This window comes from Oryctolagus cuniculus, chromosome 6 (assembly GCF_964237555.1).
Source record: "Oryctolagus cuniculus chromosome 6, mOryCun1.1, whole genome shotgun sequence".
NCBI classification, from domain to species: domain Eukaryota; kingdom Metazoa; phylum Chordata; class Mammalia; order Lagomorpha; family Leporidae; genus Oryctolagus; species Oryctolagus cuniculus.
This window is the reverse complement of record NC_091437.1, coordinates 60,489,114-60,503,443: the sequence shown is the minus strand read 5'-3', so window position 1 is coordinate 60,503,443 and position 14,330 is coordinate 60,489,114. Positions and strand designations below refer to the sequence as shown.

Sequence of the window (14,330 nt, the reverse complement as noted above, 5' to 3'; positions counted from 1 at the left end):
TTCATCGTGATTAATTTGAATGTGCATCACCACACGTGTCTAAGGGCTTCCAACTTGGACAGGACGGACATGGAGGGATATTTGGGGTGAGAGGATTATGGATGGAGAGAAGGGGAGACTTTGTATTTCAGCTTATGTCTTTCTGTACTGCTGGCATTTGGCGTGTGTGTGTGTGTCTGTGTGTGTCTGCGTTACTGACCACCTATTGTATTCAAGGCCCCAGCAGATACAGTCACAGGAGCTCAGGAACTGAATCAGGGACTGGTGGCAGGCACATGGGCTCTGAGGACAAGTCCAGCAGGTCCGCGAGGCCGGATTTCACCTTGCTGGCCAGGGCATGCTCAGAACGGTTCTAAGCAGGGAAAGGATATGACCACGTGAATTTTAGAAGAGAGGTATCCTGGCTGCGGCTTACCATGTCCAGAGCAAAGACAGGAGCTGGAAAGGAGGGAGGCAGTTGAAATATATGCAAAAATTATTTTTATCCTTCTCTGCAGAAAAAAATAATAAAGCTATTTTATGAACCTAAAATTGCATTTTGTACATTTTGCTTTGCTCATGAAACAATCATATTTAGTCTGTTTAAGAGTTATGCAATACTAACATAAAAGGAAATGTCCTTTTCCCAGCTCCTGCGCTAGCTGCTTCTTATTAGCCCCCATATTAGTCAGCTTTTTGAACAACACCAGAAATATCTGAGAGGAGCTTCTTAGGAACAAAGCAAGGTTTATTCGGGCTCAAGGTTTGGAGGTGCACAGTCCACGACGGGGCAGCCCTATTAGTCTGGCATCTGCAGAGGGGTACAAGCACACGGCAAGCCAAGAAGCTGAGAGCGGTCAGGCCCAGCTCAGCTGTGGTCACCAACCCTACTTTCCAAGGAATGCCCAGGGATCCAAAGACCTAGCACTGGGCCCGCGGCCCAGATGCCATGATTAGATCAAGTGTCCGCTCCAAATTCATCGGCCATTAACATTACTCCATTGACTTTTAATATAAGTCTTTGCAGTTAACATGTGTGCAGGAGTGTGGAAAGCCAAATCCTATTCGAACCGTAGCAGCCCCCTACAGTCTTGAAAAGCCTTTTTATCTCCATTTTTACTAATTTCTCTAAGGCTTCCAATCTCTAAGAAGCTACAAAGAGAAGAACTTGCAGTACCAGAGAAATCGGACTTAATCTTGGTGGCATCCATGCGCTGGGATTCCCGTGTTGGAGCACAACAAGCATGCCAGTAAACCCAGGACCACGGCCCCCACTCTTGGTGTTACTGACATTTTTGGAGGGACAACTGTTGTAGGGGGAGGTCCTATGCATCCTGGGATGTTCCATAGCCAGTAACACACACACACACACACACACACACGTACACACACACAGATGTGACCACCAAAAATGTTTCCAGGCATTTCCAAACGTCCCCTAGGGAGCAAAGTCATCCGTGGTTCAGAACCTAGAACATCACAGCTAAAGGACCTTTGGGATCATCTCACTCAACTACCCATTTTACAGATGGGAAAACTAAGACCCAGAAACTGAGACCACAAAGCAGATTTCCTGACTCAGTTGAGAAATTTTTTTTTAAATTACAGTTGTGTTTTTTTTTTTTTTTGCCTCAGAGAAATGCAATGTAAAAATGGAGAATTTTCATTTATCTGGCTGAACGTGTACTCCTCCCACTAATATCTATCTATCTATGGTTCCTTTCTCTTCACTTGTGCATGATTCAGCCTAGCATTTCTGTGCAATAACCTGCTTTTCTAGTACAAATGCCACCAAAAGTAACAATTTTTTTAAAGACTGGGAGACAGCCCCTCTCTTTCCTCCCAGCATTTTCATGAGTGGAGGGGTTAAGGGGAAGCCATCCGCTGTGTGCCAGGGGCTTCTGTTCGCCAGGCCTGCAGCACAGCACACACACGGGCACCATGCAGTCCTGGAGCGAGGAGGCTGAGGCTCACGGAGGTGCAGGCCCAGTGAACTGTAGAACCCGGGTCTGAGCGAGGGTGAGGCAGCCCCGAGCGCAGAGCGTGGGGAATGAGAAAGGCGCGCTGAATCCCCTTGGACAAGCAAATCCCCCCCTCTGCTGAGGAGCCCGTGTGCCTATCCAGCAGGAAGGGTGCCTGTGTGACAGTTGCTATGACAACTCGTTTTCTTATAATTATAGAACACAGTGGTGACATGACAAGCAGCACGCTCAGTCTCTTTGTTAGGGCCCATCTTCCTCTGACAGTTCCAGGAGCTTTAACATCACAAATTTTTTAAGAAAAGAAGACCCACTTATTATCATTGAGCATTACAGCAGCAGAGGGCCAGGGAGCTAGGAGGTCGGGAGATGAGGCCTCCCTCCCCTCCCTGGGGACTGGGCCCCTCAGGTGGGTGGGCCATGGGGCATGCCTTGAAATCTCCCTCAGGAAGTGTTTGCCTCTTTTGTTTTTGGATCAGGGCGATTAGGGAGTGCATTCAAAGAGAGGAAAGCAGGAAAGAGCAAGACAAACCTAATACTTGGCAAATAACAGGATTTTGCAGCAACATTTTCATTCTCCACCACTTTACAGTTTAGTTTAACTTGGGCAATTCCCAGGCAGGAAGATAGCATAGAAAAGAGTGCACACACATTCATGCATACACACATGCACACATGCACACACACCTCTGGGTCAAAAAAGCCTGAGCAGGTGGCGGCATTCTGTCCAGGTGTGCAAGTGCCCAGGAATGAGGCTGTCACGTGACAGCCACAGGAAGTGGTCCTCCGTGGAGCCACTGTGGAACAGTGCTCATTTGCATTATCCCACCTCCGCATCGCACCTGGCCTCTGACGTAGACCTCATTCCCCCAGTTTACAGATGAGGAAACACAGGTCCAGGGAGCAGACAGGGACTTTAGCTCACACAAACTCACAGCATTGAACCCCTAACCCACGTATTTCTTGCCCTTCTATTTGGCCTTTGCCACAGTGGCACACTGGTGAGCCGCCTCTTGGCGAGCAGAGAGGGGGACATGCATTATTCCCTGGTCTCACCATGGTTGGTTTTCAAGCTACCCACAGCTCAACACTGCATTGCCAACTTTGGACAATCAGCTCTCAGGGTCTCCTAGGAAGCAACTGTTCACCAGATTCTGGAAGCCTGCCTCTACACTAAACGTGTTAACAAGAGACTTGACTTGGGCGGCATCCGTTTATCAACATTTATTTGAATAAGTGGGAATGAGAAGCCAGCAATAAAAAAGAGCCCAGTCATTTGGCTGTGGGGTGGTCATTGAACTCCCAGCCCCTTGTCCAAGCCCTGAGCATCCTCCTCCTAAGACACAACTGTGAGTGTCTATTTTCTTTCCGTGGGAAATATTTTCCTAAAAAAAAAAAAAGAAAAGAAAAATTAAATACTAAGCCACATTTGCTTTCCAACTATCCATTAGTAACAGTATGTATTTTTGAAAGTCACTCCGATGGCACACCCATGGGACCAAGAGAAAGCACTCAGCCAAAAACATAGGCCAGATCTGTATTCTAATTTTCAATAAAACCTCAACCAGAAGTGAAATGATAAACATTAAACACTCGCACAGCGTTCTGCACCAACTACTCATGTGCAAATTCTTTCTGTGCCAGAAAATGACTCTGCTTCTAACCCAGCAGGCAGTGTTTTTAATAACTTGCCTAGAAATGTACCTCAAAATAAAAAAAAAAAAAAGGAGACCAATAAAAAATAAGACAACACACGATACAGTAAAATCTCTTATCTCAGTGCCGTGGTCAGTAAACAGCATCTCACCATTGGAATGCAGTCGCCAGAACTTTGGTGGAGAATTGGTGGCAGCAAGTGGCCAGGCTGTACTGGGGTCTCACCTCCTGAGCGGTGTGGCCCCAGGCAGAGGGCTTTTGTGAGAACCTGTCCTCTCCAAGAAGCGCAGAAGAAAACACAGGGCTCTGGTTTTCAATAAAGGTATTTAGAACGGCACAGCCAGAGCTGCTGGTGCAGCCGTGTGGTGTAGCTTGTCAGCCATGGGGAGTTTTTGATGGCTCGCCCATCTCCTTATTCATTTATTAAAGCCATCTTTTTGTGTTTGGCCTGGCAAGGTGCTGGCTGGGCTCTTGGGGTCCAGATTAAGCAAGCACCAGTCCTGCCCCAAAGAGCTCACCGTCCAGGCAGGAAATGCAGCGATGCCAACACTGGTTAACAGGTGCTGGACCGGAGGGTCGGATAGGAGGCGTGCAGGAATCCAAAAGAGGAAGAGCAGGCAAAGTGCGGCTGTGCAGCCTCCGCAGGCCAGTTGCCTGTTGAGAGAGGAGTGGGGAGACGGCCCCAGGGAAAGGCAGAAAAGGCATTCCAGGTTGTGAAGGGACAGCATGGAGGAAGGCACAATGGGTTCAGTACTGGGGGTAGGCGTTTGGCCCACTGGTTAAGATTCTGCTTGGCTGGCACCGCGGCTCACTAGGCTAATCCTCCACCTGCGACGCCAGCACCCCGGGTTCTAGTCCCTGTTGGGGCGCTGGATTCTGTCCCGGTTGCTCCTCTTCCAGGCCAGCTCTCTGCTGTGGCCAGGGAGTTCAGTGGAGGATGGCCCAAGTGCTTGGGCCCTGCACCCGCATGGGAGACTAGGAGAAGCACCTGGCTCCTGGCTTCGGATCAGCACAGCGCGCCAGCCGCAGCGCACCAGCTGTGGTGGCCATTGAGGGGTGAACCAACGGAAGGAAGACCTTTCTCTCTGTCTCTCTCTTTCTCACTCTCTAACTCTGCCTGTCAAAAAAAAAAAAGATTCTGCTTAAGATGCCCATTACTGGCAAACCTGGATTCATGTTCTAGATCCAGCTCCAGCTCCAGCTCCACAATCCAGCTTCCTACCAGTGTAGACCTTGGGAGGCAGCAGATCATGGCCCGAGTACTTGAGTCGCTGCCATCCACACAAGAGACCAAAAGTGAGCGCCCAACTGTTGGCTTTATTCTGGCCCAGCCCCAGCCCCAGCCCCAGCTCTTTTAGGCATTTGGGGAGTAAACCAACAGATGGGGGGGAGAGGCATTCTTTCTCTCCCTCTCTCTCTCTCTCTCTCTCTTTCTCTCTCTCTCTATCACCCTGTCTCTTGATTTTTTTTTTTAAAGAGGATTCGGTTTCATCAGGTAAGGACCAGTGCTTTGGGGAGGTGAAGCACCTATGGGAGGAGACAGGTGAGAGACAGAAGCCAAGGAAAAGGCTTGAAGCCCAAAAATGCCAGTGTGGACCTGCAACAGGCAGAGTTGGCCCCTGGGCAGTGAGAAGAATGGCTGGCGGGAGCTGAGGAAGGGGACGGAGGCCAGGGAGGAGAGGAGAGGAGGGGATGCAGCTGCAGTGGAGTGGAGCATGAGAACAGATGAGAAAGGAAGCTCACTGGGGACTGCCCCAGAGGGGAGGGGCCTGGCTCCATAGCTGTCAGTCACGGCAACCGGCACCTGCAGGCAGCACGGCTGTGTCTCCACATCTCTTTCCCTGAGCAGACAGAGGCCGAGACAGACTGCCAAGGCCCCCAGAAAAGAACAAGGGAAACCGGCAGCGCAGGTTGATCAGTAGCAAACCCTGGGGAGCCACTCTCGTGAGCCAGGGTTCCCCATCCTCAGGCTGCAGCTTCCCCTCCATAGCCTTCCCTATGCCCCTACTTGTGGGGCAGGTGGCCCAGGGCTTGGAGCCTGGCAGAAGGTCCCAGCTCCACACCCCTCCCCTAAGCCTGTTCCGCTGCTCCTCTGCAGTGGGGTGATAATCCCTCCAGCAGAGTCTGGAGGGGGTCTGCTCGCTCAGCAGGAGGGCGTGCTCGCAGTGCCAGCCACAGGGTGGGCGCAGCAGAGAAGCCCAGATCATTGAGCTGATGAGTGAGTGGATGCAACAGTACAGAAATCAACAGCCTGCGAGGTTAGGCCTGAAATTTCCCCAAAGGTGTTTTATTTTGGTTCTGTTTATTTGGGTTGTTTTTAAGAATGCAGATGCCAGTTCTATTCACAGGACTAGCCCCGCAGACCATAACGGTTCCCATGATCCAGCACCTCGCCATGCCTCCTCCCCACGGCTCCACAGCACAGGACAGCAGCTGCACTCTACAAGGATTCATTTCGCATCTCAAAACACCTAGTGGTGGAGAGCCTAGAGGTCCCCAACACTCAGCAACGGTCATTCTTGAGAAGGAGGAAATGCTCATTACCCCGACTTGTCCATTATGCGCCAAGCACATGGACTGAATTAAATCACCATTCCCCATGAATAAGCACAGAAAACTGAAACTGAAAAGAAAATTAAAACTTTTTTTTTAAAAGGACTACCCCTCTTGCTCTCAATTCCTCCTGAAGCCCTGTCTTTTATTGTGTCCACCTGCCAGAGCAAATGACGAGTTCTGGTCCCCTTAGTCCATCACATCCTTCCCACTCTGACTCCACCCCCCCCACACCCCCGGACTGTGCTCTGGCTTGATCTGCAAGCAAAGCCCCGAGATCTTTCTGGACAACCTCCAATGTGGGCTTGCCCAGGTCATAGCCAAAGGGGCCAGATCTAAACCCTGAATCAGGACACGGGGTCAAGGATGAACTCTGAGATCATCCCCAAAGGCTGGGGTCCAGCATGCAGCACACCCAACACTCACACCATGCCAAGCCCTGTGCTGGCAGCCAGGGACACAGAGGTGGGCCAGACACTCTCCTGCTCTCCAGGGACTGCAAGCTGGGAGGGGCTGCAGATGGGGGAGCAGCCAGTTGGAGCTCAGTGTTGATGGAGGACCCACCCATGTGACCCATCAGAGCCCAAAAGAGGCTCCAGCCCAGGCTAAGAGGATGAGGGAGGGGTCCCTGAGGAAATGACTCCACGGGCACAGCACAGCTGAGAAGCTGGCCAGAGCAGGTCTCCTCTAACCCACATACGTGTAAGCTTATGTTACACAGAAGTGCTTATGTGTGACCTAAGTGTTCTGTCACTCACCCATGTGAGTGCCAACAACAGGCATCGAGACCAGTCCAAAGCAGACATTAGTGAAGACAAGGAAGGAAGGAGAGGGAGAAGAGGCTGGACAAGGACACTGGAAAGGCAGCAATGAGGTGTGGCACAGAGAGGGGAGACGCGGCCACGGAGCTGGGCTCTTACTTCACTCTGACACTTCCTGGTTGAGGGACCTTGGGAAAGTAACATTGCTTCTCTGGACACCAGTTCCATCACCTGTAAATTGGGGCTGATAAGAATACCTAGCTCCCAAGGTTGTTGTTAGGCTGAGAAGTGGATGTAAAGGCATTTTTAATGCACCTTGGAATGGATGTGTTGCAAAACAGTGTACTGCCAAAAAAAAAGAAGCCCCCACTTTCCAGGGGACAGATTCATGGCTCCAGAGGTCACTGTGGAGAGCCCCAGAGTGCTCACGAATGCAGGCACTGAACAGGCTACCACCTTACAGTTCCTCCAGACTGCCCCAGTCCCGTCCCCATGGGCAAAGCCAGGCAGGGGAGGGCCAGAGCCCAACCAACAGACAAAAATCCAGCTAATTAGGCAGCAAGCTCAGAACTTAGAGGGAAGAAAAGAGATATGAATAGGCAGGAAATTAAATGATCATTTATTAATCCTCTAGAGGGCAACAAGAACTTAAACTAATCAGCGCTGAGAGACTGTGTCCTGGTTTTATTGATGAGCCATCAGGATCTCAGAGCAGTACAAGGATTTTCCCAAAGTCCTGAGCCAATAGATATCAGATCAAAGTCTGACACACCCAGGTGAGCCCAGGTGCTTTTCATCAGCTTGCACAAAAAGCAACTGGAGATGTCACTCCGATCGGCCCCACAGACCAGGTCAGGAATAATCCGGCAGCACAGTCGGCGGTCCCATCACACGCGAGCGCCCTCCTCGACCAGCAGCCCCCATAGCACCAGGACTTGCCGGCATGCCAGCACCCTCCCAGCTCCAGCTCCTGCCAAGGTGGCACATCTCTCCAAGAATCAGAGGGAAGACCACAGCTTCCCCCTGCCGCCTCCCAGCTGCCCAGTGGCCCCAGGACTGTTTTTCAGGTCTGTTTCCCTTGACCATGACGGCAAGGGCTTCCTAGGCCTTAGAAATGACAGAAATTCCAGGCAATGCTTTCAGGGATCTTTATCCAGTCATCTCTCCCTGCCCTCGTCTCTTTGCTGTCTCACAGAACTGAGCTCTCAGGTCAGCTTTACAATTGGAAGTCTCAAGTTGTACCACCCCCGGGGAAGGAATGGCGGTGGGCAAGGGATCCCTAGGGTTTCCTGGGCTCCATGCAGCACCTCTCAGGTAGGGGCCAGTGCAGGCTCTGCAGCCCTAACCCCAAAGCCCTTGACTTTCATGGGGTTTCTCCAGTCAACATCTCCACCCTGAGCTCCAGGATGCAATGCTCCAGGGCGCCTCCTCCTCCCCACCGCACCGGCCTCCAGGCACGCACTCCCCTGTTCTCCTACTTTCTGCCTGGGTCCTGGGCCCAGTCACACAAGCCAGACACCAGGAAGTCCTTCCCCCCTTCTCCAACCTGCACCCCAGTCCCACCTGGAGCCTGAGCCCTGAGCTGCAGAGCTGACTCAGCTCAGACTCCCAGCCTCATCTTCATTAGGCCTCCCACACCCCCAGACTCCCCACTCTTCTCTGCCTCCTCCACAGGGCCCACAGGGAGCTCCCTTTCAGAAAGTGAAAACCAGGCTAATTAAGGCTCATAGCTTTACATAAGCAAAGGAGACTTGCTGCATTCCTCCTATTTTGTTCCTGGTGGCAGGGCGCCCCTCTGCCCGCCCACAGTCAGGGCCCCACCCCCAGGAGGCCCTGGACCCTGGCCAAGTGGCTCCTTGCCTCTTAGCTGACTCATTTCGATCCTAAGCCCTAACCGGAAGTTACCTACTGCAGGTGCACGGCTACATGGAAAGGCCCAGCAGGCCTGGCTGTGAACCCCAGCTCTGCGGCTCCGCAGCAGGGTGAGCAGCTGACATCACTTCCGTGAGCCCTACTTGTTGGAGAAACAGAAGGCCCCTTGATGCCCAGGGACTTCGTCCCAGGCCCCCAGCGGATGCCTGCAGCAGCCAATAGTAGCACAGCCCGCGCACACCAAGTCTCTTCCCAGGCATGCCAGGATGGGGTTGAACAGATCCGTCCAGCGTGGAACAGTGTGGCCGTGCTGGGGAAAGGAAAGAGCCGCCTTTGGGCCAGACGGCAGCCCGGTGCGAGGCTGCATCATGCTACTGGGAAGGGCATAAACTTAGGAAGTGTTTATTTCTGGAACCTACCATTTAACACTGTCTGGACCGCGGCTGACTGCACGTGACTGCAACCACAGAGAGTTACAGCTCAGCCAAGGGAGGCCCCTTGCGTGTCAGGCTGGCTTATTTAAAGATGCTAAAACAGCCATGTCGCCCAGAGTCCTCGCAAAGGGAAACGATGCGGAAACGGGACACGGCCCCATGCCGCTATGGATAGCCCAGCTGTGGGCAGGTTTCAACTTGTTTATTTCCATGTTGTTTTCCCTTTGTGGTGTTTGTTTCTTTCATAGTTCCAATCCTAGAAAGCATGCAATTTTAATCTCTGCTTCCTCCCCACCCCCAACATCCCCTCAAGTATTTGCCCAGATCATCCCATGTTTTCACGGCCATCATTTTAAATGACTGCTGAGCATGGAATATTCCATTAAAAGTGTTTCACATTCTATTTGGCAGAAGGAACAAATTTCAAAAACGATTCTCCTATTTGTCTGATGATTATAACAATACACGTTCATTGCGTAAGACTTGATAAGCACAGAAAAGCAAAGAGAAGATGAAAATCTCTCTCAAGCCCATAATTCAGAATAAATTACCCTCCAAGGGAAGAAAATGTGGTTTTTAAGAAACTAAGAATCTTGGCGCCGCGGCTCACTAGGCTAATCCTCCGCCTTGCGGCGCCGGCACACCGGGTTCTAGTCCCGGTCGGGGCACCAGATTCTGTCCCGGTTGCCCCTCTTCCAGGCCAGCTCTCTGCTGTGGCCAGAGAGTGCAGTGGAGGATGGCCCAAGTGCTTGGGCCCTGCACCCCATGGGAGACCAGGAGAAGTACCTGGCTCCTGCCATCGGATCAGCACGGTGCGCCGGCCGCGGCGGCCATTGGAGGGTGAACCAACGGCAAAAAAGACCCCCCCCCCACTGTCAAAAAAAAAAGAAACTAAGAATCCATTCTAGGGAGGCAAGCTTGTTGACAGAGCCATGATACAGTTGTTGAAAGTCTAGCATTGCTTCCAAACTTTGATTTTCAGAAGAGCCCCATGGCAAACACTCTTCTGTATCAATCTGGGCAAATTTGCCATGATCTCTGCTTCCGGGAGGCCAGATTAACCTTGTCCCCTGGTCTTGATGCACACATATTATGCACCACAATGTCACATGTGTGTTCCTGCAGGTGTGTGCTCACTCGTACAGGGATCTGTGTGCAGCTGGGACCACACTCACTGGAACCACGCTGTGGAACAGACACTCAAGGTCCAGGGAAAAAGAAGAGCAGCGCCTGCTCTCAAAGCCCACACCCACAGTCCAAGGATATAAATGGAGGTGAAGGCGCTCAAGGTGCAGCTGGGAGACAGACAGTCCAGGACAGAAACACTCCAGTAAGTGTATCCACATGCACATTCCAGTTGCTGGACAATCGACCAAAGGCTGTTTTCACTTTCAAAACCCCTGGTGTCCCAGTTGACATAAACGCTACTATTAATGGTGCACTTCTCCCAAAAGATCCAAGTGCTTTTCATGCAGTCCACACTCCATCCACACAGCAGCCCTACTATTATCTCTGCTTCATAAGGGTTAGTCACTCTGTCTGATAGATTAGGTGGAAACAAAGCTCAAACTCAACCAGACCACTTCGATATCCACCCATGGAACCACGTGTCCTCCTGCCCCCACGGCTGAATTTGCGTCCTAAATATCTTCTATGAACATCCACAACTCTGTCCGCTCCCACCCTTGTCTGAACTACTCCTGCCGTCTCTAACTTGGACCACTGCAGTAGTCTGACAGCCGCCCCAAGCTCCCTCCTGACTGCTGTACCCAGGCACTCTGTAGAAGTCTGTACGCTTTTCCCAAAACCTGGATTCGATCACTTCTTGCCTCGTGTTGAAGTCCCCTAGAGGCTTCTTGCTGCATCAGGCATCACCGTTGGATCTCTCCATACAGCTTCCAAGGCCTGGCCGCCTCTGTCCTCTCCTGCCTCATCTCTGTTTGCCACCCCACCCCACCCCCCAGCGCCCATCCTCATGCACCTTATTTACATCCAGGCTGGCCTCGGGGCCTTTACACAAGCTCTTGTCTCTTCAGCCACCAGCACCTGCTCACCCCCACTTCCATCTCAGCTCCCACATGACTTTCCGGGAAGTTCCTCCTCTCACCATCACAGAGCAGGCTCCACGGCTCCCTCTCACAATTCCCCACGGCAAGGAGTCTTTACCACAGGCCCTGGTGAGCCCTCCACCAAGGCATAGCAGGGCAACCGTTTGGTTCTCACTACCCAGAAGCCAGATTTTCTTTCCCTTTGTCTTTGCAGCACTTGTTACAACCTCTCGCACTGACTACAACTTGAAGCTCTGCACACATTTCCACCACGTTTCCCGCAGGTTGCGACGGAAAAGCAAGGGGACAGGAGAAAAGGAATGAAGGAGGCAGTATTAACTCCCAGATTCCACAGAGCATCCTGGAGGACAAGAGTGGAGCTCCCGCTGTCTGATTAAACGCAGCAACCCAGAAAGAGGGCTTCAAGGAATTCTCCGGGCAGCGCCGGCGCAGTCCGCGCCTGCGTGGCAGGGCCGGCGCCAGAGGCCGGGCGGGGGCTGAGCTGGCCGTAGCCGGCCTTACCTTTGCTGTGTGTGTTACACCATCAAGAAACTGACCGTAAACTCGGCGATTTTCGGCACCCGGAACTTCCCTTTGTTCTTCTGTTCCGGCTGATATTCCGTTCTTGTCTTCACGATCACCTGGAAGGGTCACCCAGGATTAGCACACGCGCACACTAGGAACAGCCCCCCCCCCCCCGCACGCGCCCCCTCCTTTTGCTTTTTTTTTAAATCTACTACCATGGCGTAAAGATCAGAAGAGGAAGAATTCCTGTCTCCCAAACACTTGCCAGAAAAGAGAAAATGTAAGCCACACTTCCCTGTTCCCACAGACAACCACAGCCGACAGCTTTGGTTATACCTTTCCAGGTGCTGCATAGACATACGCGTATTATATGTATTCGCTATTAATGAGAACATCTTAACGAAATGGAGTCATATTTCATGAACGACTTCATCACCCTTTATCATACAATACTATACTTTCTCCCAAGTTCCCAGTGTAGAGAAATGTATGATTTCTTTTTGCCTTTTTAAAAATGATTTATTTATCTGAAAGGATTACAGAGAGAGGGACACACAGAGAGAGAGAGAGAGAGAGAGAGAGGGAATCTCCCATCTGCTAATTCACTCTCCAATGGCTGCAATGGCCAGGCCTGGGCCAGGATGAAGCCAGGAGCCAGAAGCTTCATCTGGATCTCTCACATGGGTTCAGGGACCCAAGAATTCAGGCCATAGGCCATCTTCTGCTGCTTTCCCAGCCACATTAGCAGAGAGCTGGATTGGAATGGAAGTGGGGCAGCTGGGACTCGAACCAGTACCAATACGGGATGCCAGCACTGCAGACAGCAGCTTAATCTACTACACCACAGTGCTGGTTCCCCACGCCATTTGGTGGTGTATATTTCACTGCACTCATACAGTACAATTGACCTAATCAACCTTTAATTGAGCATTTAGATTTTCCCACAGCTCTGGTTATACAAGGGTACTTCAGACAGTTTGTGGAAAAGTGGAATGAAAAGATGTTTGTTAGTTTTGGTACAAAAAAAATTGAAATCCATGCATAGTTTTTTCATAATACACATTTAAATTTTTTGAAGACCCCTTGTATGCATAGATTTTTTTAAAAATTTGCACCAAAGTAAACTTACTTTTAATTTCACTTTCCATGAACTTTTTTTTTAAAAAGATTTATTTATTTATTTGAGAGGCAGAGTTACAGAGATGGACAGATGTCTTCCATTCACTGGTTTACTTCCCAAATGGCCATAATGGCCAGAACTGGGCTAATCCAAAGCCAGGAGCCAGGAGCTCCCACTGGGTCTTGCAAGCAGGTGTAAGTGCCCAAGAACTGGGGCCATCCTCCACTGCTTTCCCAGGACATCAGCAGGGAGCTGGATTGGAAGTGCAGCAGCTGGGACTCGAACCAGTGCCCACATGGGATGCCGGCACCGCAGGCAGATGCCTAACCCACTATGCCAAAGCACTGGCCCCTCCATGAACTTTTTGAAGTGTCCTTGTATAAATAATTCGTGTGGAGGGTGGCGCTGACATTGTGGATAAAAGCCACTGCCTGTGATGCCAGAATCCCATATCAGAGTGCCGGGTTCCAGTCTCAGACACTCTACTTCCAAAACAGCTTATTGCCAAAATGCCTGGGGAAGCAGCAAACGGGTCTGGGTCCTTGGGCCCTGCCATCCACACAGGGACCTGGAGAAAATTCCTGGCTCCTGGTGTCAGCCTGGCCCGGGCCCTGGCTGCAGTGGAAGATCTGTGTGTGTGTGTGTGTGTGTGTGTGTGTGTGTATCTTTGTAACTCTGCTTTTCAAATAAATATAAATTAAAAAAAAAAAAAAAGGATATGCTGTCAACCCAACAACCCAAGAATGGCACTCCATCCCCCTATACAGACAGAGTGGAAGGAAGAGAAACCTGGCAGATCATCAGTAGCTATTGCCAATGCCCCAGGCCTGCAGGAACCCAGAACCGACTGGGCCTTGGGGCCCCACCTAGCCATGATCACAACCCCACTTAGCAAGGTTGCTTCTAGGGCTTAGCAAGGTTGCTTCTAGGGCTCAGCAAGATGATAACGAGTGGTAGCCTTGAGCTGTTTCTGTGTGCCAGCACTAGGATCAAGTACTTCATGTCCCTTAGCTGCACACCATTACTATTTCCACCCTCTTGACAAGGGAGCTGCAGCTCAGGGGTGCTCAGACACTTGTGCAAGGACACACAGCTGAAAGGAAGCAATCTTCTAACCACGATCACTCTTACAGCTTGAATTCACAGACTTAGAGCTTAAAATGACGAATTTTCCCCGAAAACTCCCATCATCTTTTCACCAGACAACAGTCAGGTGTATTGACTGGAGCACAAATTTTCCTGGAAGAATGTTCTTTAAAGTCTGCAAGCCGTGGTAGACTCCCCGCAGCTCAGAAAGGAAGGGAGTATCTACCTTGCGGCACTCAAGTATGTCAGTTAAGGAGGCCCTGGGTCTCCTCCGGCCTCAGAGCCCATTTCCAGGTATGAATTCTGCCATTGTGCCC

The 14,330-nt window shown here is 51.1% G+C and overlaps 1 protein-coding gene across 1 annotated transcript in view; it reads right to left on the bottom strand.

The window, feature by feature from the left end:
• Nucleotides 1-14,330, bottom strand: part of NSG2 (neuronal vesicle trafficking associated 2) — a 60,284-nt gene that overhangs the window by 27,885 nt on the left and 18,069 nt on the right. The window contains exon 3 of the mRNA XM_002710389.5: nt 11,840-11,923. Coding sequence (XP_002710435.4) covers nt 11,840-11,923 — 84 coding nt within the window. The remainder of the gene's footprint in view (nt 1-11,839; nt 11,924-14,330) is intronic.